A 20,217-nucleotide genomic window follows, 5' to 3' on the forward strand; every position below is an offset into this window, starting at 1 on the left:
CCAACTAAATCATCCCAGCCAGGCCTTTGTCAAGCCTGACCTTAAAAACCTCTGAGGAGGGTTCTAATATCTTTCCAGCTCTTGAACTTAGGCTGACTGGTCTATAATTCCCTGGATCCCCTTTTAAATATAAGTACTATATTGGCCCTTCTCCAGTACTCAGGGACCTCATCCGTCTGTCCTCTATGAATTCTCAGAGATAATTGCTAACAGTTCTGAGATTGCTTCAGCTAGTTCCTTAAGTATCCTATACTGAATTTCATCTGGCACTGTTGACTTGAATACATCTTACTTATCTAAAACAGCATGCTGGACTAGATGGACTATTGGTCTAATCCATATGGCCATTCTTATGTTCTAAATATTTTTAATGTATTCTTTTCCTATTTTGGTCTGCGTTCCTTTCCTCTTGTTGTTAATATTTATTGTGTTGAGAATCTGGTCACCATTAATCTTTTTAGTGACGTGTGAAGCAAAATAGGTATTAAACACCTCAGTCTTTTTAATGCCATCAGTTATTAGTTCTCCTGCCCTGCTAAGTAGGGGACCTAAACTTTATTTCATCTTTCTCTTGTTCCTAATGTAGTTAAGGAACCTCCTCTTATTGCCTTTTATGTCCCTTGCTAGGTGTAACTCATTTTGTTCCTTAGACTTTCTGATTTTGTCCCTGCATGCTTGTGCCATTCATTTTGTACTACTCCTTGTCAATTCATCCAGGTTTCCACATTTTGTAGGATTCCTTTTTTATATTTAGGTCATAGGTGGAGCCCTATTGGCCTCTTACTATTCTTCCTATCTATCCTTTGCATTGGGAGAGTTTGCAGTTGTGCCTTTAATATTGTTTCCTTGAGAAACTGCTATCTTCCGAACTCTGTTATCATTTAGATTTTCTTCCCATGGCATCTTACCTACCTGTTCTCTGAGGCTGTTCAAGTCCGCTTTGTCTTTATTCTGCTGCTCTCACTTATTCCTTGCCTTGGAATGATATAACCTATTATTTCACGATCATTTTCACTGAAACTGGCTTCTGTCTTCAGATTCGCAATCAATTCCTCGCTGTTGGTCAGAATCAAGTCTAAAATGGTTGCCCTTCTGGTTATTACTTCCATTTTCTGAAACAAAAAGTTGCCCCCTATACATTCCATGCACTGTTTGGAGATTTTATGTTTTGTCATATTACTTCTCTAACAGATGTCTGGGTAGTTAAAATCCCTCATTACTACCAGATCTCATGTTTTGGATATTTCTGTTTGTTCTAGATATACCTCATCCACTTCTTCCAGATTTGATCGTCTAAAGTAGAGCCCTTTGTCACCCTTACTTGTCTTCCCCATTTATTTTTACGCAGAAACTGCCTCTCACCTCCTTCTGGACCTCAGAACATGTGTATATATTCTTGATGTATAATTAACATCTTCTTCCCTTTTTTCCCCCGTCTATCCTTCCTGAACATGCTGTACCCTTCTATACCAGTATTGCAGTGATAAGATTTATCCCACCAAGTCGCTGTGATGCTATTAAGTCATAATTTAGGTAATGTATTAATACTTGCAGTTCTTTCTGTTTATTCCCAATACTCCTTGCATTTGTGTAAGGACATCTAAGATGTTGAGCTGATTCCCTCGCTGATTTCCCTCTTGTTGCTCCTGTGACTATATTGTAATTTTTTATGTTTCCCCCTGCAACATCTAGCCCTCTTAAGGTTGCCCTTTTTTATGCTCACCTGTGGGCTGTTGTCACCTGCCCCCTTTGAACCTAGTTTAAAGGCTTCCTTACTAGGTTGGTGAGTCAGCATGCGGAGATGCTCTCCCCTTCTTGGGTCAGATGCACCGCATCTCTTCCCAGCAGTCCTTCTCCCCAGAACAGCATCCAATGGCAAAGGAAGCTGAAGCCCTCCCCTCAACACCACCTACATAGCCATGCATTCATCTCCAGACTGTGCATGTCCAGGCCTGGGCCTTTACTCTCAACTAGGAGGAAGTACAAGAACAACGCCTGGGACCCCATCTCCTTCACCCTTGCTCCCAAAGCCCTGTAATCACAACTGATCTGCCCAGGGACGTACCTGGCAGTATCATTAGGGCCCAGATGGATGAGCAGCATGGGGTAGTGGTCAGAGGGACGGATGAACCTCAGCAGTCTTTCTGTTGCATTTCTAATGTGGGCTCGATCAGTCTCCTTCCTGCAGAGTAGCCAGTTCTCTTTCCTCCTCTGGTGTGCTGTATTTATCTGAGGTTGGCTAGCATCCTCCATCCTGAATGTCTCCGTGTGCGTCCTGTTTATGAAGTCCTTGCCACCTCCTGCAGCTCTTTAACCAGCGTCCTGAGGGACTCCACCAACAGACACTTCTCATACCAGGTGGTTCTCCCTGTCTGGCTTTCTTTGGTGGGGATATGTAGGCTGCATTCCCAGCAAGTCGACACCAGAACTTCTGTGGAAGTCTCCAGGGTCAGGATGCCTGTCTCATGGAGTGTTCCAAGAGGTGCAGGCAGAGGAAGAGCTAGCTGTGGTGTTGCTGATGTGCCATTTTCCTCTCATTGCAGCTCTTTCTTGTAGAGTACCTGTCAGTTGTGGGGTGAAAGAAATCGTACATGCTGATTCTTTTTCCATGTGGGATTCTAATCCTGTGTTTTCTGACAAACCAACCACTAACTGTGTGGGGCTAGGGAGAAACTTCACTTATGGACATAGCTTTGGGTTTTCTTGTATCTTCTCTGAAGCATCTGATGCCAGCTGCTGTTGGAGATAGGACAATGGACTACCTGGGTCACTGTTCTAACCCACGATGCTATTGCAGAGCTCCCTCACTGTTACTGACTCCTCAAACGCTACTCCCCTGGGACATTGCTATCCTCTGAGAACTCCTCCCGTCTTGCTCCCTCCTCCTCCCTGAGCCAGCTGTTTTCAGTTATTTTGTGAGTGAGAGGCAGCAGTCTCCCTGTTCTCTCTCTGATGTAGGGAGGAAGTTTGGGGATCTCGTAGATTTTCTGTTTCGATCTAGCATCTTAGAGGTTTCTGAGTGGGCAGTTAACTTTCCTGTGGGCTAAACTGTGCACTGATGCTTTGATTCTAGGTGGTACTTGCCCTACCCCAGCCAATGCAATCTCTCACAAGCCTGCTGGGCTCAGCATGTGGCCTGCCAGGCTCATAATACCCCACAGTGTGATAGTCCTTGCTGGCTGAAGTAGTCCGTTGCTGCCATGAGCTCCTCTCCTTCCCTCTTAACAAGAATGAACCAGGGGCTGACTGTGTGCCCAGTTGGCTTTCGGGGAAACCTTTTCAGTGCAGTGCTGAGGTAGTAGCATTCGAACTGGAGGGCCAGGCTCTGAGATGGATTTGTCCCCCTGAATGGTGCTGTAATCTCTAGCCTCCTGTACAGTGCATGAGAGAGAGGCAGTTGCTATGAAAGGCCTTTTAGCAACACAGCTCATTTAAAGGGGCAAGGTCTATACACAATGATGGAATCTCGCATGCTGCTTATGCCCACAGGTCAACCCTGCAGTGTATCCGGACTATGGCATGCGAGTATGCGCTCTGCTCACTCTTTGTCCCAGGAGATCGGCAGGTCATCATAGGAACTAAGGTAACCGGTGGTTTTCAAACTGTGGGTTGCGACCCAGCACTGGGTCACGGTGGCTCTGGTTAGCACCGCCGACCAGGCCATTAAAAGCCCTGGTTGGTGGTGCTCCCTGGTTAAGGCAGGCTAGTCCCTATCTGTTCTGACACTGCACTGCGCCCTGGAAGCAGCCAGCAGCAGGTCCCGCTCCTACTTGGGGGGGGCACAGGGCTTCGCACACTGCTCCCGCCCCAAGCACCAGCTCTGCACTCCCATTGGCAACTTCCCAGAAGGAAGCTTGCTGTACCACCCCCGCTGCACCATTGACCGGGAGCTGCCTGAGGTAAGACCGCGCCCCAGCCCTGAGCCCCTCCCAAAGCTGGAGCCCCTCCCTGGCTTCACCCTAGAGCCTGCACCCCCAGCTCAGATCCCTGACCCCTCCCCACACCGCAGCCCCCCTCCCCAGTTCTGACCCCCTTCCACTTCCCAACCCCCCTCCCCAGCCATGAGCCCCCCAAACCCAGAGCCCCTCCCACACCCCAAACCCCTCATTCCCACAGCCCACACCCCAACCCTCTGCCCCAGTCCTGAGCCCCTCCCACACCCCAAACCCCTTGTGACAGGTTGGATCACAGAACCCCCCTTGAGAGCTGCCACCTGATGTGCCCAGACTACTTCTGCCCCTGCTTTCCTGCCCTCTCAGCTTAGGTCTTCAGTGCCCTGCCTGGTTAGCCAGACTCACTAGCCTGCTGCAAACGCAGACCTAGGTCTGAATCATGTCCCCTAACAGCTGTAGGCTTAACTGAAAGCAGCTCACAGAAGTGTTCTTGTCTTTAACACTCAGATGCCCAACTCCCAATCGGGTCTAAACCCAAATATATCCGTTTTACTCTGTATAAAGCTTATGCAGGGTAAACTCATAAATTGTTCGCCCTCTGGAACAGTGATAGAGAGATACGCACAGCTGTTTGCCCACCCAGGTATTAACACAGACTCTGAATTAATTAATAAGTAAAAAGTGATTTTATTAAATACAGAAAGTAGGATTTAAGTGATTCCAAGTAGTAAGAGACAGAACAAAGTAAGTCACCAAGCAAAATAAAATAAAACACCAAATCTATGTCTAATCAAACTGAATATAGATAATCTCACCCTTAGAGATGCTTCAGTAAGTTTTTTCCTCAGACTGGACACAATTCTTTCCCCTGATACAGCTCTTGTTCCAGCTCAGGTGGTAGCCAGGGGATTCTTCATGATGGCTCTCCCCTTTGTTCTGTTCCACCCATTTATCTATCTTTTGCATAAGGTGGGAATCCTTTGTTCCTCTTGGTTCTCACCCCCTACTTCTCAATGGAAAAGCAGTAGATTAAAGATGGATTCCAGTTCAGGTGACGTGATCACATGTCACTGTAAGACCCCAAGCCTTCATTCCTCCCAGCCTGACTCACAGGAAGGCCTGCCTGCAAACAGAGCCATCCACAGTCAATTGTCCTAGTTGATGGGAGCCATGAAGATTCCAAACAACCATTAATGGCCCACACTTTGCATAATCACAGTAGGCCCTCAGAGTTATATTTTATATTCCTAGTTTCAGATACAAGAGTGATACATTTATACAACTAGGATGACCACACTCAATAGATGATAAGCTTTGTAATGATACCTTACAAGAGACCTTTTGCATGAGGCTTATTCCAGTTACATTATATTCACTCATTAGCATATTTTTATAAAATGATATAGAGCGCAATGTCACACCCTCATCCTTAGCTCTGGGTCGTGAGCATCAACAATTTTCTTCAACTTTGTCACCAGAAAAAAAGTTTGAAAACCACTGGGCTAGGGAACCTTCCTAAAAACTTCCACCATTGCTAGTACTGGTTTAGCTCCACTTGTGTTAGCAATGCTGGCAGCTTTAATGAAATGGGCTGTCCCTGGTGATCTAACACTGCCCTGTAGCCCTCCTCAGAGCCTGTCTGATTGGCTTAGTGCTGAAAGTGCCTGTGGCAGCTGGTGCCCTTTCTGCCCTAGGTGTAGCTTGTGGGGGTTGAGCTGGCCGGTGTTAGCAATGGTGGGATGTTTTTGAAAATGTGATTGGCTGTGTCTAGTGGCCGTCGAATGCTTTGAGGGCCAGAGACAGGGGTGCAGCAGGTCAGGAGTGAGGTGTATCAGTGGAGATGCATGTAGAGATTCCAGGCCAGGGACAGCTGGGGATGCTGCAGGCCAGAAATGTGTCCTCTGTGCCAAGTCCCTGGACAGAGCTGGTGCATTCCTCCTGGCTGCCAGTAGGATTCTGGCTTGACACCAAGATGCTCCTCTCACACTTCATTTGGTCTGAGAACTCCCATGTTCCCCCTCCCTGTTATGTCTCTTTGGGTATGGCTACACTTGAAACTTCAAAGCACTGCCGCGGCAGCGCTTTGAAGTGTGAGTGTGGTCGCAGCGCCAGCGCTGGGAGAGAGTTGCAAACTGAACAGCTCTCCCAGTGCTGCACATAAACCACATCGTCTACGGGTGTAGCTTGCAGTGCTGGGAGCTGTGCTCCCAGCGCTGCGGCACTGATTACACTGAGGCTTTACAGCGCTGTATCTTGCAGCGCTCAGGGGGGTGTTTTTTTTACACCCCGAGCACGAAAGTTGCAGCGCTGTAAAGCGCCAGTGTAGCCATGGCCTTTAACTTAGCTGGGCTCCGCTGCTGCTGGCTGTCTTGTTCCCTACTGGGATCCTTGCTCCTTTAATCACAAATCCTTCTGTCTCTGGGATTCTGTGCTTCAAGTTATCACACCTTGTTTGCAACTCAGGCCTGCAGACTGGGCGTTTGACCTGTTCAATCTGTCTTGGCATGTATTGGAGACAGAGTAGAGTTGCTAACTTGCTCTTTGGTAATTTGTGTCCCCAGACAGGGAAGCTGCAGCTGTATGATTTGGCCTCTGGGAGTCTGCTGGAGACACTTGCAGCGCACGATGGGGCACTGTGGTCCATCTCCCTTTCACCAGACCAGGTAACTTTCTTTTAGTGGTAGGTCTGTGCTGCTCTCAGGAAGCCTATGTCTAAGGGGTGGCTTTGACGATGCAGAAGTTGGCATTTTAGGGTTTTGATGTGGGAGGTGTTTGTCACCTTTGCACTTTTGTTTGGCATTATAAAACATGCTGTTGTTCAGTTCTGCACACCTGAACCTGTCTTGGTAGTACACCAACAGCCCTCTGCTGTTACATCGTGGGATGTCATTTTCTGTGTTATCAAAACAGTGACAGCTCATTGCCTTTCTGGAACACTTCTCATCTGCAGAGCACTAGGAAAACTTTATAACTGATTCCAGTAGTGTAAATATGCCCTCTGGAAATGCGATTCTACAAGCAGACCATTTCTGTGTGGTTGATACGGTGTTCTAAGTGCAATGATACGGTCACGTGGGTTTTCATCCTGCACAGCGAGCGTACACACACATCCGCTATCTACAGCAGATCAGTCAAGTTGACCCTTGTTGCTCCAGAAGGTTGTCAATATACCAGACAACCTGCTGGTACAGGCTACAATTTGATTTATCCTGCCCACTCCACCATCTTAAGTTCATTCCTCCTGAAAAAATCCCACCTGCCAAAGCCTTTTAAATCCAAATGTGTTTGTGTCTTCTGCACAGTAAATAAAAGTTCTCTGTTCCCACTGAACCAATGGTCAGTGTAACCTGCTCTTAACCTTCATGCCATAGGAACTTAAGATCTAGGCTGGGTCTTAAGGTCTTATGAACTTAAGTTCTTGTCTGGAACTTAAGAGCTAAAGGTTCCTCAAGTATATGGACTTTGCTTTGGGTGTATTATTCTTCCTGATTGCAGTGAAAGTGCTCTTGCTTGCTTTAATTTTTAACTTCTTTCTCCTTCAGCGTGGCTTTGTAACAGGAGGTGCTGATAAATGTGTCAAGTTTTGGGATTTTGAGCTGGTGAAGGATGAGAATGGCACACAAAAGAGGTAAGAAAAAAGACTCTCTGGAGGCTGCATTCCTTCTCCCTGCTTGATGGTTTGGCCTTAGTTTTGTTCCCGGATGCCTTTGGTAACACATGCTCTGTGTGTGTGTGCGTGCGCGCGTGCGTTTGTGTGACAGAGACAGAACAAAGGTCTGAGCCCACATGCTGCTGGCAGTTAATGGAGCTGAATGCAGGATTCTCACCACAGCTCTAGTGCCTTCCAGCTAGAATTGAGCAACGTTTGTTGACTAAACTGAAATGTTTGGTGGAAACAAGTATCTGTTCTGACAAACTTCTTCATCGGGAAGGTTTCGCGGGTCCAGGATGGTACCGAGTGAGACAGTATCTGAGTGATTCACTCTGCAGCCTAGTGTTTAGAGCACTCTCACCTGGCATGTGGGAGACCTAGGTTTTTATTACCTAACCGCCAGGTTATAAAGGGGAGTCACTCAAAGTCCCTGCTCCAAATCAGGCAGCGCAAGATCTGACCCTGGGTTTCCCCACTTCCCAGGTGAGTGCCCTTACCAGGCAATCAGGTGTTCTGATGAGGGGTCTTTCATTTGTTCAGGAGAAATTTTGCACATTCTTTTTTCATTCTGCGTCGGGGTGAAACCAAGATTTTGAAAGACCCAAACTTTTCATGAAGCAGAATTGTTGTTTTCCGGCCAGCCCTGCTTCCATTGCCTTTGCAGCCTTGTGTTGCTGAGGATTTGTGGATTTGCTGAGTCCTACTCATGATCTTTCGTTGGATTCCCCAGCCCTCCTCCACATTTTAATTGCTTCATTTCATTGCATCTTACTCTCTTAATTTCCCAAACTGAGATAGAGTGGCCTTGTTTTGCTTGCTGCATTCTGTGAATCTATTCCCTGCCATGCTGAATTCAGGTCACTTTTGGGTCACTGGTTTCAAGCTTCCCTCTAACTTCTTCTCAGTCAGATTCTCCCTATAGGTGAGTGGTAGATTGGGCAGTGAAAACCATATGTGCACGGCTCCCGGCTCATTTCAGTCCTGCTTCATTCCAAGAGCCAAGGAAGGTGGCTGTGCATTGGAATAAGCTTGTGACTTTGTGTTTACACCCTTGGCGCTCTGCATGTAAGGACAATGATGCTATTTTCCTCTTGGCCATTGCCAGGCTCTCCATGAAGCAGATACGCATCTTGCAGCTGGATGAGGACGTTCTCTGTGTGCGTTACAGCCCCAACCAGAAGCTGCTGGCTGTCTCCTTATTGGATTGCACTGTGAAAATCTTCTACACAGACACGCTCAAGGTGGCCTCTTGCCTGGGCTGGATGGAGGGGTTAGGGTGAGAGTTGGTGAGGGGGGCAATGAGGAGAGGGGGCTGACGGGACAGGTGTAGGTTGGTTGCTGGAGCAGAGCTGCTGGCTTACCTGGTGCAGTTGCTGTTACTACATGGGAATGGTGTCTGAAGCAGTAACGTAAGGCTGGGGAGAGTTGGAGGGGCGTGTGTTAATTAGCTGGCCAGTAATAACAAATGGGGAAGCCTGCTGACTTCTGGGTCTGGTCCCTATTTACTGACCAAAATCCCACCAAACGCCAGCCAGAATTCAGTGGGAAATCGTTTAAACTGGGTGCGGGGGAGAGGGAAGCAGGCCCTCTCCTGGTTACAGGCGTCCTGCTGCACTGGAGGACAAGGCCAGTGGTGGTGGTTCCCTCCCTACTCAGTGCAGGAGCCTTGTGGGCCCCCTTCCCATCTTCCCTTGCTCCTCCTCCCTATGTCTGTGAAGAGATTTGGGGGTGGGGCTAGAGCACCTCTTTGACAGCTTTCCCTCCAATTAACACACAGGCATCAAACTCTGAAGCCAATGGCGCAGGGAGAGCCTGCCTGCATGTGGGAGCAGGCCTCCTTCCTGTGAATACTGCCTGGCAGTCAGATGGTCCTTAGGCTAGTCAGTGAAACAGACCAGCATATGATGCTTAGGAGCTGTACATAAAATGCTGACAGATACACAAAGCCAAGACACAGGCGCTTTCTCCTCTCTAATCTGTCAGTGATCTTGGGTATTGTTCCTAACAGTATCAGCTGCCTGCCATCTTCCCTGTAATCATAGGCCAGCTGCTAACATTCACTGTGAAGGTGTTTGGAAGCTCAGGCACCTCTGAATGTAGGGGATTCCAGGGCAGAGCAGCAGGCTTTCAAAGTACTGTGCCCAGCATTTCTAACTAGATCCATTTCCTATTTCTTTCCAGTTTTTCCTGTCTCTATATGGACACAAGCTGCCGGTGCTCTGTATGGATATCTCCTATGTGAGTGAAGTGGGGGCTGCTCACAAAGGATCTTCAGGAATTCTGCCAATGCTTGTGGCCTTAAAAACTGACCACAGCCTTGCTTGGGACTGGAGCTAGGCAGGGCCCTCTAGAACGGTGATTCTCAGCTGGACTTAAAAACCACCCAACTACCAACCTGAACTTGATAGGACCCAAACTAACCCTCACCCATTCCACAATCCTTTGCTGGCTGCAGAGGATTGTGGGATTAGGTCATGACAAGAACCCACAAGTGAATTTTGGGTGGGGGAAAGTTTCTGTAGAGTTCACCTCAACATTTCCCAGCCCCCCCCCCCCCCCCCCCCCCCCCCCATTGGCTGCTATGGGATGTAATACAGCTGTGCGTCCTGTGCTGGTGGATGGAGACTTGTTTCTTTGGCCCTTGTTCATTAGTCATATAATGTTCAGTCCTAACGGCCAGCTGAGAGGTCATTGTAATCCCTTCTGGGTCTGTCAGCCAGTCAGTCATGCCCTTTCTCTCTGCCTTGCTTGGTGTAGGACGGAGCCTTAATTGCAACTGGCTCTGCTGATAGGAATGTGAAGATCTGGGGCTTGGACTTCGGCGACTGTCACCGATCTCTCTTTGCTCATGATGACAGGTAGGCCCTGGTGTGTGGGGGCTGCAGACTCCTCACCCACAGGAGTGGGATCCATGATCTTTGCCATGACGGCGAAGTTTCTCCAGTGCTCCTGCGGGGGTGGGATGTGGGCCCCTGGCCTCCTGTGTGTGGCGCTGCATAGGCACCAGAGCGGACAGGCACACCTTCCTGAGCAAATGATGGTGCTCCTGGCTCCCCCTGCTTCTTCAGCGCATTGTTTGGTGTTCATGCCCTGCTACGGAGCTTGGCTGAGCTCCACTGGGGTAGAGCATGCAGGAGAGCGGAAAGCAGCAGAGGCTGGTACAGTTGATATTGTAGTCTGGTAAATCTCTTCCCCCTACCTCCTGGAGTCCCTGCAATGCCCAGGGAGTGCTGCCACGGGGCAGGCAGAGAGGAGGCTGCTGTAGAAAGGGTGTTGGCTTCAGATATTTCACTGTCTCCCTTCTTACCTGTGTGATGGTGATCCCTTTCTCTCACTCTCCAGTGTGATGACCCTCCAGTTTGTGCACAAGTCCCATCTCTTCTTCACAGCTGGGAAGGACCACAAGATTAAGCAGTGGGATGCGGATAAGTTTGAGCACATCCAGACCCTGGAGGTAAAGGGGTTTCAGAGAGTGACTCGGGCCTGGGCAGCTATTTCCCCTAATGACTGGAAGCATTGGTGGTGGTCATGTCTCACCTCTTTCCTCTGACCTGTAGGGACACCACCAGGAGGTGTGGTGCTTGGCACTCAGTCCAAATGGAGACTACATTGTGTCTTCATCGCATGATAAATCCCTGCGCCTTTGGGAAAGGACAAGGGAGCCACTTATCCTGGAAGAGGAGAGGGAGATGGTAAGAGCATTAGCCTTTTCTTGTGGTTTCCTACAAGAGACAATTCCACCTCAGTTTCTCCTCAGCCACTAAATGCGCTTTAATCTTCTGAGGATCTTACACAGCACCTAAGAGATCTCAGTTCACTGTTTACCTGTGTCTGGGAGTAAGATGCCCAGAGGTGACGGTAGTATTCCAGGGAGATTGCTGGTATTGCAGAGAGAGGCACAGTTGCCTCCAGCATTATCTTCAGGTGGCTCAAGATTGCATTAGCCGTCTTTTCTTTTCTCTTTCTCTGCTATATTGCATTGCAAACCCCTTGCTAACCTGCTCTCTGCTATGCTGCTCCCCAGCTTTCCCTCCAAAGAGACGTTTTGTTTTTCCCAGGAGTGCTGGCTGCATCTTCTCCTTTTGTTTTTCCCTTCAGGTCTTTCTAAGCTCTGCAGGCCCTGTTTAACTGTCTGCCCTCTGTGGTGTTTGGGGCACTTTCCATCAGTGACAGTGATGGGGAGTTTGTTAATTAGCTGTAGTATGCACAGGTTGCTCTGTTCCTTAGTATGAGATCCCCATGCAATCTCTCCACCTGGGCCTCCCCTGGCTGCTGTGGTCATCACAACAACTAACAGACCCAGGACTGAGAGACTTGAGGGCAGCACCTTCTCAATATTAGGCCCATGGCTCAGGGGAGCTGGCAGAGGCCTACCTTGCCTCTTGAACTTGTGCTTCAGGGTTCACCTCTTCATCAAAGCACTCCCCAAAGAGCCAGTGCAGGAGAGCATGCCTGGCAGCATGTGCAGAGGAGGAAACCTGAAAGTCTGTGATGTCTGGCCTGACTTTTCTGTGGGGATTTTTGCTGTGACCCTTATACAGCACCTCGATATCCCCAGACTGGCTCATTAGAAATACTGGTGGCTGTAGGATGATGGATAAGCCTGCCAGAGGGAGGTAGATGCCTTTTTCTTAGGGGAGGTTATCATACATCTCTTGTATGCTCTCAGGAGCAGTGAGTTGGCCCTTCAGTGTGAGAGCCACAGCTCTGGGCACCAGAGGATGAACTAACAGTGCTGGGGCCATACTAGTGTGAGAGGTGCCAGTCAGGCCCTGCGGGGACTGCTCTTTCCTGCAGGAAGGGCTGATTGCAGGACGTTCCCAGTCTTGTTCGTGCTGGGCTGTGTCTCAGGAGGGATCCGCTGTATCTGGATTGTCTTCATTTCAGGTTGACTAGCTGATACTAGCCATCTCCCTGGGTTGCCCATGTTTGCACAGCCTGCAGACTTGTTCCCCTGCCTGCCTAGCAGATGCCGGATCTGTCACTCGCTCAGCCCTGCGGTGGTGAGCCCTGGTGTGATAGTGCAAGTCAAACCCATGGTGTTGGTCTTCTGAGTTCATGCTGGGCCATTGGAGGAAAACAAACCTGGGAACCTGCATTGGGCTCCCTGCCAGCGGTGTCCCAGTTTTGAGATTGGGCAGCAAGGTTCACACGAGGCCACGGCTTTCCCAGGAGGAAGCTGAATACTTTCATTCTCACTGTTTTGCCCGCGCTACCTGCCCATGTTAACATATTGCTTTCTCCTTCGCTGCAGCAAAGGGAAGCTGAATACGAGGAGAGCGTGGCCAAGGAAGAGCAGCCTGTGGTGAGTAGAGCTGCCAGACCAGCAGAATATTAATCAGACTGTAAAATGCTCATAAGCTAGTCTGGATCCGTACTTGAGAGACTTGTAAGGAGCGCTAGGGGGATGTAGTTCGCCGGTACTGGCCCAGTGTGGAGCTCAGGGAGCCTGCCACTGGAGATGCTGGCTTACAGGAGACAGAAAGCCAAGGCACTCATTAAGGAGTTCTGGGCCCTTTTCGCAAGAGCGAGGGGTCCTGGCCTTATTCCAATATAGTAACTACAGTCTGTGAATCCCAGTCCCTGCCTTCTCTCCATTTCATACATCACCAGGTCAAGTCCATGCTGGGTCAGCAGTGTCCAAGGGTTGTCTCTTCAATGCCTTTGTTACGTGAGATGGATGGGAAGCAACGTGTTTAGTGCCTAGGGCAGGAGGCTTGAGTTCTTTTGCTGACTTGGTCACGGCCTCACTGTGCGACCTTGGTTAGCTTTCTCTTCGCCTGTCTTTCCCTATCCAGAAAGTCACCTGCCTCACGGGGCCATGGGGGTTAACACTAATGTGGTGCTTTCGGACTCTGGGGTGAAAGCAGTTTATTTCTATATCAATCCATTACCAGTGTAAAGCACCAATACAGGGAACTTGATGGAAAGCCAAGAACATGAGAGGATGGGGAAGGCATTGAGCTTTAATATGCATCAGGGATGTTGACTGTAGAAGGGGTTTGAGCTGCCTGGGGGCTGCATTAGCTGCTGTGTGGGAAGGACTGTAGCTTGAGACATGTCTTGTGTCTTGTAGGTGGCTGGCGAGACCCAAGGAGAGACTGGATTAGCAGGAAAGAAGACCATTGAAACTGTCAAAGCGGTAAGTTGGTGTGAGTGTTGCTAGTTCTTTTCTTGGTTCTCCAGTGTTACTGATAGGCCAGCAGACTCCCTGGAAGGGCTCATGCTTTGAGGAGTAGACATTTGAGATGTAGGGCACCGACGTAGACTTTTTCCTGATCAGGCAGAGCAGTGTCACCTCCTCAGCTCGGAGAAGGAGTTTGAGTCCATCCAGAAACGTGCCAGATTGGTGCCTCCCAGAGAAGTACTAAGGCCATCTCCCTCTCTGGTACATACCCCTCCCAGCCAGCAGGCACCAGGGATGAATGGATTCATTTCCTTTTTGTAAACACAGAATTAAAAGCTTTGCATACCCTTTTGTTTAAGCCAGTTGGCTCCACAGGCATGCCCCTGTGGTAATGGGATGCTCCACCAGAAGTGTAGATTTTTGCTATGCGTGGTCAGGGTGTGCAGGTCTAGCTAGTCAGGCATCCTTCTCCTGGCCAATCCCCGATACTTCAGAAGAAGGTGGAAATGTCTCATCATGCCCCATGGCAATTGTACAATGTTGTGGGAGGGTCCTGGGGAACCCCCCAACCCCTGTAGCAATCAGTCTGAGGCTTGGCTACTCTTACTTTAGCAAGTAAAACTACATAACTTAATGGTCAAAACTGACTAGCCCAGTATTCTTCTTGAAGAGAGAGTGCTTTGAGGCGTTATTCCTGGCCAGCAGGCTGGAATTGCCTGAAGATGTCAGAGGAGCATCTTGAGAGAAACACAGCACCTCAGCAGGCTGGGGAATCCTGAATGTTGATTAATTGGCTAGTGCAGGTCACATGGTTTCTACATACTAACTTAGTCGGTGGTGCCATGTTTGGAATCTCATGGAATGCTCTTATCACCTCAGCATCCCCTCCCCCAGCTCCTCCCAATCAGAATATGAGCTCTGCTTTGTCCGGGCCTTTCAGTCACTTAGATGCTGCTTTTGTCCTACACAGGCTGAGCGGATCATGGAAGCTATTGAGCTGTACAGAGAAGAGACTGCAAAACTGAAGGAGCACCAGGCCATATGTAAAGCTGCTGGGAAAGAGGTGAAGAGACCTGGGCATGGATATACCCAGTGGAGTGTGAATGTCTCCAGCCAGCTCCATCACCTCAGGGAAGAAGCTAAGCAGGCAAATAAAGAGTTGTGGCAGCTAGAGATGGTCAGTGAAATCCATCTCCTGGCAGAAGGGCAGCATCATTCCCTAGTGCACAATTAGCAGTGCATTTTCTGTCCTGGTTTTTAGTGTCCCAGACTGCACTGGGGATTCTGCCTCTGCCCTTGGGGAGATTATTCTATTGCCTAATAGAAATCTCTGCCAGGAGGTTTTTCCTATTATCCAGCCTAACTGTTCGTTCTGACCTTCATCCGATTATTGCTAGTTATATGGGAGGCTGATGGCTGGCTGGCTGGGAAAGAATGGAGATGTGTAAGACAAAATGCCGTGTGTGTTCTGAGAATTACACTGCTCTGGCTACAGAAAACCGCCTCTCTGCGTTGGGGGAGCTGGGGGAGTTTCCAGGAGAGGGCCTGGCAGTGTGCATGTCTCTTACTGGAAACTGTGTGCGTGTGTATGTACCTGCCTTATTCTGACCCATTCTCTTTCTCCAGGTTCCCCTTCCTGTCAACCCCATCCTTCAGGCGTATGGAAATATTTCAGTAAGTGGGATGCCCAATTCATGGGATGTGCACAGTCTGCTCTTGGAAGTTTGGGCCATGGGTTGTCCATTCATGCTCATGAGTTCAAGAAGCAAAAATACGTTGTAATGGCAAGCTCTGAGTCTGGGCCCAGACTTTTGACTCTGAGCACTTGACAGGTCAGATTATGCCCAGAAATTCTCTGTAGGTTTGGCAGGTGCAGTATCTGCTCTCTGTTGAAGAGTTGTTGCTTACTGGAGACGTCTGCTGTGTTGCTGTGACCCATGTAGCAGTAACTGGAAGCCAGTTTTTCTTTAGGAGACCATGGAAGTTTCAGTTCCTACAGCCTCATTTCTGCTCTTGCCATGGTGGGGTGGCCCTGAGTGGAATTTAGAGCTCTGCCTTAGACAGGCTTATTTTGGAAAGCTTGGTGGGACTCAAATTGTGGAATTTTTGTTTAGGCTTCTCAAGATATTTTAATTGAAATTCCATGTAGATCTAAAATGTCACTATTACAGCATTTGAGTGCTCGTGTAACCCACTGGGTTCTGCCAGCTCAGAGCAGTTTTCACATCTAGATACTAGAAAGTGGGTGTTTGTGTATAATAGTACATAGAAATGAAACATTCTGAGCTTGTGTGTACATTTATATTCCAGTTGTTATGATATTGCCAGATTTGTTCCTCCCATATTAAACAAGTCTATAAAGTCTCTGCATACACACTAATGAATTTTTTAGGCACCCTGTAGAAATCCTTGTCACTCCTTCATTCTCTCTGTACAGTGAACGGTGCTTGAATCTCTCTCAGATAGAGTTGCCTTTTTCCTCCTGCTACTTCCCAGTGGGAGGCTTAGTCTGCTGTGCAATTTGTGACACAGGAAGTGCTGTTCAGCAGGTGAATTAGAGAAGCTGGGGCTAGTAACACTTTTTAGGTAACTAGTTTTTGTGAGTTTTTTTTTTTAATATAATTTAACAGCTTTAGTGTAAATGCTGTTTATCCATATTGCACAGAACTCGTTCCATTAAATTTCAGAACTTGTATAAAATGGATAAACACTTTATATTCAACCTGCTAAATTATTACAAAAATCTCACCAGTACTAGAGTTTTCTGAAAGCAGCTTGTTTCATTCCTCCTGAGCAGCCCTCTGTGTCCCAAGCTGTCAGTGGATGGGAGATGTGGTTTCTTTCTGTTTCTTTTCATTTTGATTGTATTTAACAACTCTTAAAAGCATGTTCCTGTGTTTCTATAACTAACATGCTTTAGATTCATTTCATCTAGTGGAGTGGTTTTCAAATGGGGGTACGCAAGCTCTCATCAGGGGGGTATGGACGAATAAGCCTATAATGGTGGACAATGCCATGAAGACTTGTAAGAAAGACTTGGTAATCTAATCATAGGTATATTATGATCCTATCTCAGATGGGAGTATGTGGTAGACTACAGTATGTGGAAAGGGCCTAAAAAGTTTGAAAACCACTGATCTAGTGCTCCCCTCAGGGCACTTCCTGACATGCCAAGCCGATGCTGTTTCCTTCTATTACAGCCTTCAGCATACGTGCTCGAAGTTTTCAAGAAAGTCAAGTCAAGGTGAGTCTCATGAGGCTTTTTGCTGAGTAGGGTTTGCTTTTGAGCAGTGAAGCCTGGCTCTGGTTGGAGTTTTGGATTGGCCACTTATATTGGAGGTGGGCAACGGAAGAAAGGCTCGTGTGAGTGTCACTGGTAGACTTGAAGTCATTTCATGTATTCCATGGGTAATTCTAATACGAAACCACCTCTTTGGGAATGAGTGCACACTGCGGCTGTAGAGTGTCTGCAAGTGGGGAATAAAAATCGTTCCTTCCACAAGTGAGAGTTGGCTGAAACTTGTCCATGCAGGTCGGCCAGGAGCTCTTTTACTCAGTGGAATGAAAGGAAGCCAGTGGGATGTTTCGGGTAGGCAGAGCTGTCTGGTGTCTTTCCCACAGGGCAGGATTGTCTGTCTCCCACCCAAATGCTGTCTACCTGCTCCCTGCCCTAGGCAATGTCAAAGAAACTGTATTCCATCCAAATGGTCCAGGCTTTCTTCAGTCTCCTTCCTCAGAGAGGGGAGCTGCCAGGTTGGACCATGCCAAGGCTGAGCGGCTTTGCAGAGCATGTCATGCCTGGTCCGGGGCCCATTCTGCAGCAGGGCAGTGGCTGTTGGTGCAGTGTGTTCTGTCCATGGCTGCTGTCAGTCATCCTTGTCTCTGCGCTCTCTCCTCAGTGAGCTGGAGGAGTCTCTGCTGGTGTTGCCCTTCTCGTATGTGCCTGACCTGCTTGTGCTCTTTAATGAGCATATCCAGCGGGGCTTGGAGGTGGAACTCCTCTGCCGTGCGCTCCTCTTTCTGCTCAGGTGAGTCAGGAAGGTTGCTTCGTCCTCTCACCTCACTCGCTAGTTTTGAGTCCAGCAGGGTGGTGTGTTGACAGCCAGACCCACTGTTCCTTGTCTGCTTTGTAGCTAGTGAGGAGCCTTTGATCTCCTGGGCTATGAGCCAGCACTTCCCCCAGTTGTGTTCACCTGAATGCCTGTTGTCCCATTCTGCCATGCTGGGAAGGGACATCGGCATACGGGGTAGGTCTAGGTGATATTCTGAGGTACTGCGGGATGAAGTACATCTTGCCTGGGCCTGTGGAGGATGAACTTGAGCTTTCTCTCCTGCCCCTGGAGTCCTGCCTGGCAGAGTTGGTCCTATGTCCCCCGTATTTTGGAGGAAAGGTCCCATCACCCACAATGTATGTGACGGGGCTGTTGTCAGGACTGTGTGCACAGCCAGGCTGGGTCAGGAGAGGGAACATGGGTCTGGCTAGTATGGCCCAAACGGGGCTGCCAGGTATTGTGTCAGAGTTTGAGATTTCAGAGCTCTGAAGTGCTGATGAAGCTGGGAATTGCATCCCTGATGCCAGCATGGGCTGATGGCCCGTCTCAAATCCAGCTCACCCAGAGCAGCCAGCTAGGTCTTTAGCCGCTGTGCTGTAAAAAGAAACTTTATGAAATAGCCCGTTTCTTTTCCAGTCCGCCTCTTTTGTAATATTGATCTCATTTGTTTGCACTCTGATCCATCTCCTGGGCCCAACTCAGTGGGGTGTGCACCATGTAAACACAATTAAGAAAAGCCCTCACTTTGTCCTCCTCCTGAAGTCCCTTGGCCTATCGGAATGTCACTCTGCATCTAACTGGGGCACTCTCTCTGCCTGGCTTGTTCTTCAGGATACACTTTGGGCGCATCACAAGCAATCAGCTGCTCGTGACAGTGATAGAGAATCTGAAGAAAACCACCATTTCCAAAGTCAGCGAGGTCAGGGTGAGTATCTGCAGCGCCCCCCTGCCCGGACTCTGGCATAGTGACTCTACTAGCGGTTACAGAATGCATCGCTTTTGTCTCAAAGGACATGCTAAGTCCAGTGCCCCCCTCTGACTCTTCCCAGCCTTCCAGTAGCCTGGCCCTTTGTCATGTTTCTGCTGCATGTGGGGGCGGCAGGCTGGTTCCTGGCTATAACACACAATGCCCCCATCCCCTTTTGATTTTGCTGTGTGGTTTGTTCAGACTTTACTCACCAGTATGAATGTACTTTGTATACAGGACACTCAAACCTCTCATGAAAGGGAAACTATCTTCACCTATGCCCTGGGCTGATGTGATTCACAAGTAACCTGGAGTGGGGGAGGTGGTGTCCTACCAGGGCTGAGTCAGCTAATTGCTAGCTAACTTTCAGAAAGTGGGTTGTAGCTCCACCCCTCTTTAATACAGAGGAGTGGAGAACAGAGACTCCAACTCCCAGAATGCAGTGCTCTCTCTTGTTCTGAGCGGTAGCTGGGGTATGGCCATTCTTCTGTGTTGATGAAGTTGGCTGTAGGCTGCATTGCATAAATCTGTGGGGCTGCATCTTACCCGGAGATGGTGAAAGCACTAGTGTCTATTTGGGCCAGGGAGCAGGAATCCTAGGGGATGCTGACTCCCGGCTACTAGCAAGGTTGAGGAATACCCAGAAATGCACTGACCATCTGTCTTTGCAGAATGTGCTGGGCTTCACTATGGCTGGGCTGCAGTTCCTGAAGAGAGAGATTGAGGCCAAGGACGAGGTGACTTTCTTTGCTGATGCGACCGACCGTTTTGAGGAGAAGAGGAGGAAGAGGAAGAAAAAAGAGAAGCTGGTTCTCGCGATGGTGTAGCTTTTGCTGTCCCTAAGGCAGGGCAGAGCATGGGGCTCATGAAGCCTTCATGTGTGCAAGGGAGGTTTTTTGAGAGCTAGTGGGCCCTGAAAGTGTCTGATTCAGTGACTGAAGCGGACTCCAGCAGGTCTACTCCCACTCTTGCATGCACAGAGGGTGTGTTAATTCCCTCCAGGGCACATCACAAACCCGAGGTGGAGTGAGTCCCATTCCCTGGCTTGGATGGAACTTCCTGAACTCTGCTGTACATGTTTACATTTGAATCTTGAATCTGAGGCCCGTCTCAAAGCTGCAGCCTGTCCCCTAGACCAGCAGTCATTAGAAATGGCTTGATTTCTTCCTCTATAGAGATATGATTTGCTCTCAGTGTTTTAACTGAGGGCTTGTATATGCTGGCAATTTACAGCGCTGCAGCTTTCTCACTCGCATGTGAAAAAACACCCCCCAAGTGCAGCAAGTTTCAATGCTGTAAAGTGCCAGTGTAAACTGCACCAGTGCTGGGAGCCGCGCTGGTAGCTACGCCTCTCGTGGAGGTGGTTTTTTTAGCCATGACTACACAAGCCATGTTAAAGCACTGCCATAGCAGCACTTCAGCGTTGCTGGTGTAGACTAGCCCTGAGTGTAGTTTGCAGACTGCTCCTATAACCATGCCAAGGGGCACGTGGCAGGACTTTGTGCTTATATTGCAAAAGGGAGTGG

At 48.8% G+C, this 20,217-nt stretch overlaps 1 protein-coding gene across 6 annotated transcripts in view; it reads left to right on the forward strand.

Annotated features, from left to right (window-relative positions):
• Window positions 1-19,986, forward strand: part of WDR3 (WD repeat domain 3) — a 37,170-nt gene extending 17,184 nt beyond the window's left edge. For all 6 annotated transcript variants that reach the window (XM_030534873.1, XM_030534894.1, XM_030534879.1 and 3 more), the window contains exons 12-27: window positions 3,490-3,583; window positions 6,455-6,556; window positions 7,436-7,521; window positions 8,651-8,786; window positions 9,727-9,783; window positions 10,303-10,403; window positions 10,888-10,999; window positions 11,103-11,237; window positions 12,800-12,850; window positions 13,622-13,687; window positions 14,643-14,735; window positions 15,299-15,346; window positions 16,873-16,916; window positions 17,572-17,700; window positions 18,556-18,649; window positions 19,363-19,986. In XM_030534873.1, the coding sequence (XP_030390733.1) occupies window positions 3,490-3,583; window positions 6,455-6,556; window positions 7,436-7,521; window positions 8,651-8,786; window positions 9,727-9,783; window positions 10,303-10,403; window positions 10,888-10,999; window positions 11,103-11,237; window positions 12,800-12,850; window positions 13,622-13,687; window positions 14,643-14,735; window positions 15,299-15,346; window positions 16,873-16,916; window positions 17,572-17,700; window positions 18,556-18,649; window positions 19,363-19,518 (1,504 nt within the window). In that variant the 3' untranslated portion in view covers window positions 19,519-19,986. The remainder of the gene's footprint in view (window positions 1-3,489; window positions 3,584-6,454; window positions 6,557-7,435; window positions 7,522-8,650; window positions 8,787-9,726; window positions 9,784-10,302; window positions 10,404-10,887; window positions 11,000-11,102; window positions 11,238-12,799; window positions 12,851-13,621; window positions 13,688-14,642; window positions 14,736-15,298; window positions 15,347-16,872; window positions 16,917-17,571; window positions 17,701-18,555; window positions 18,650-19,362) is intronic.
• The last annotated feature ends 231 nt before the right edge of the window (window positions 19,987-20,217 follow it).

Source organism: Gopherus evgoodei, chromosome 1, assembly GCF_007399415.2.
Source record: "Gopherus evgoodei ecotype Sinaloan lineage chromosome 1, rGopEvg1_v1.p, whole genome shotgun sequence".
NCBI classification, from domain to species: domain Eukaryota; kingdom Metazoa; phylum Chordata; order Testudines; family Testudinidae; genus Gopherus; species Gopherus evgoodei.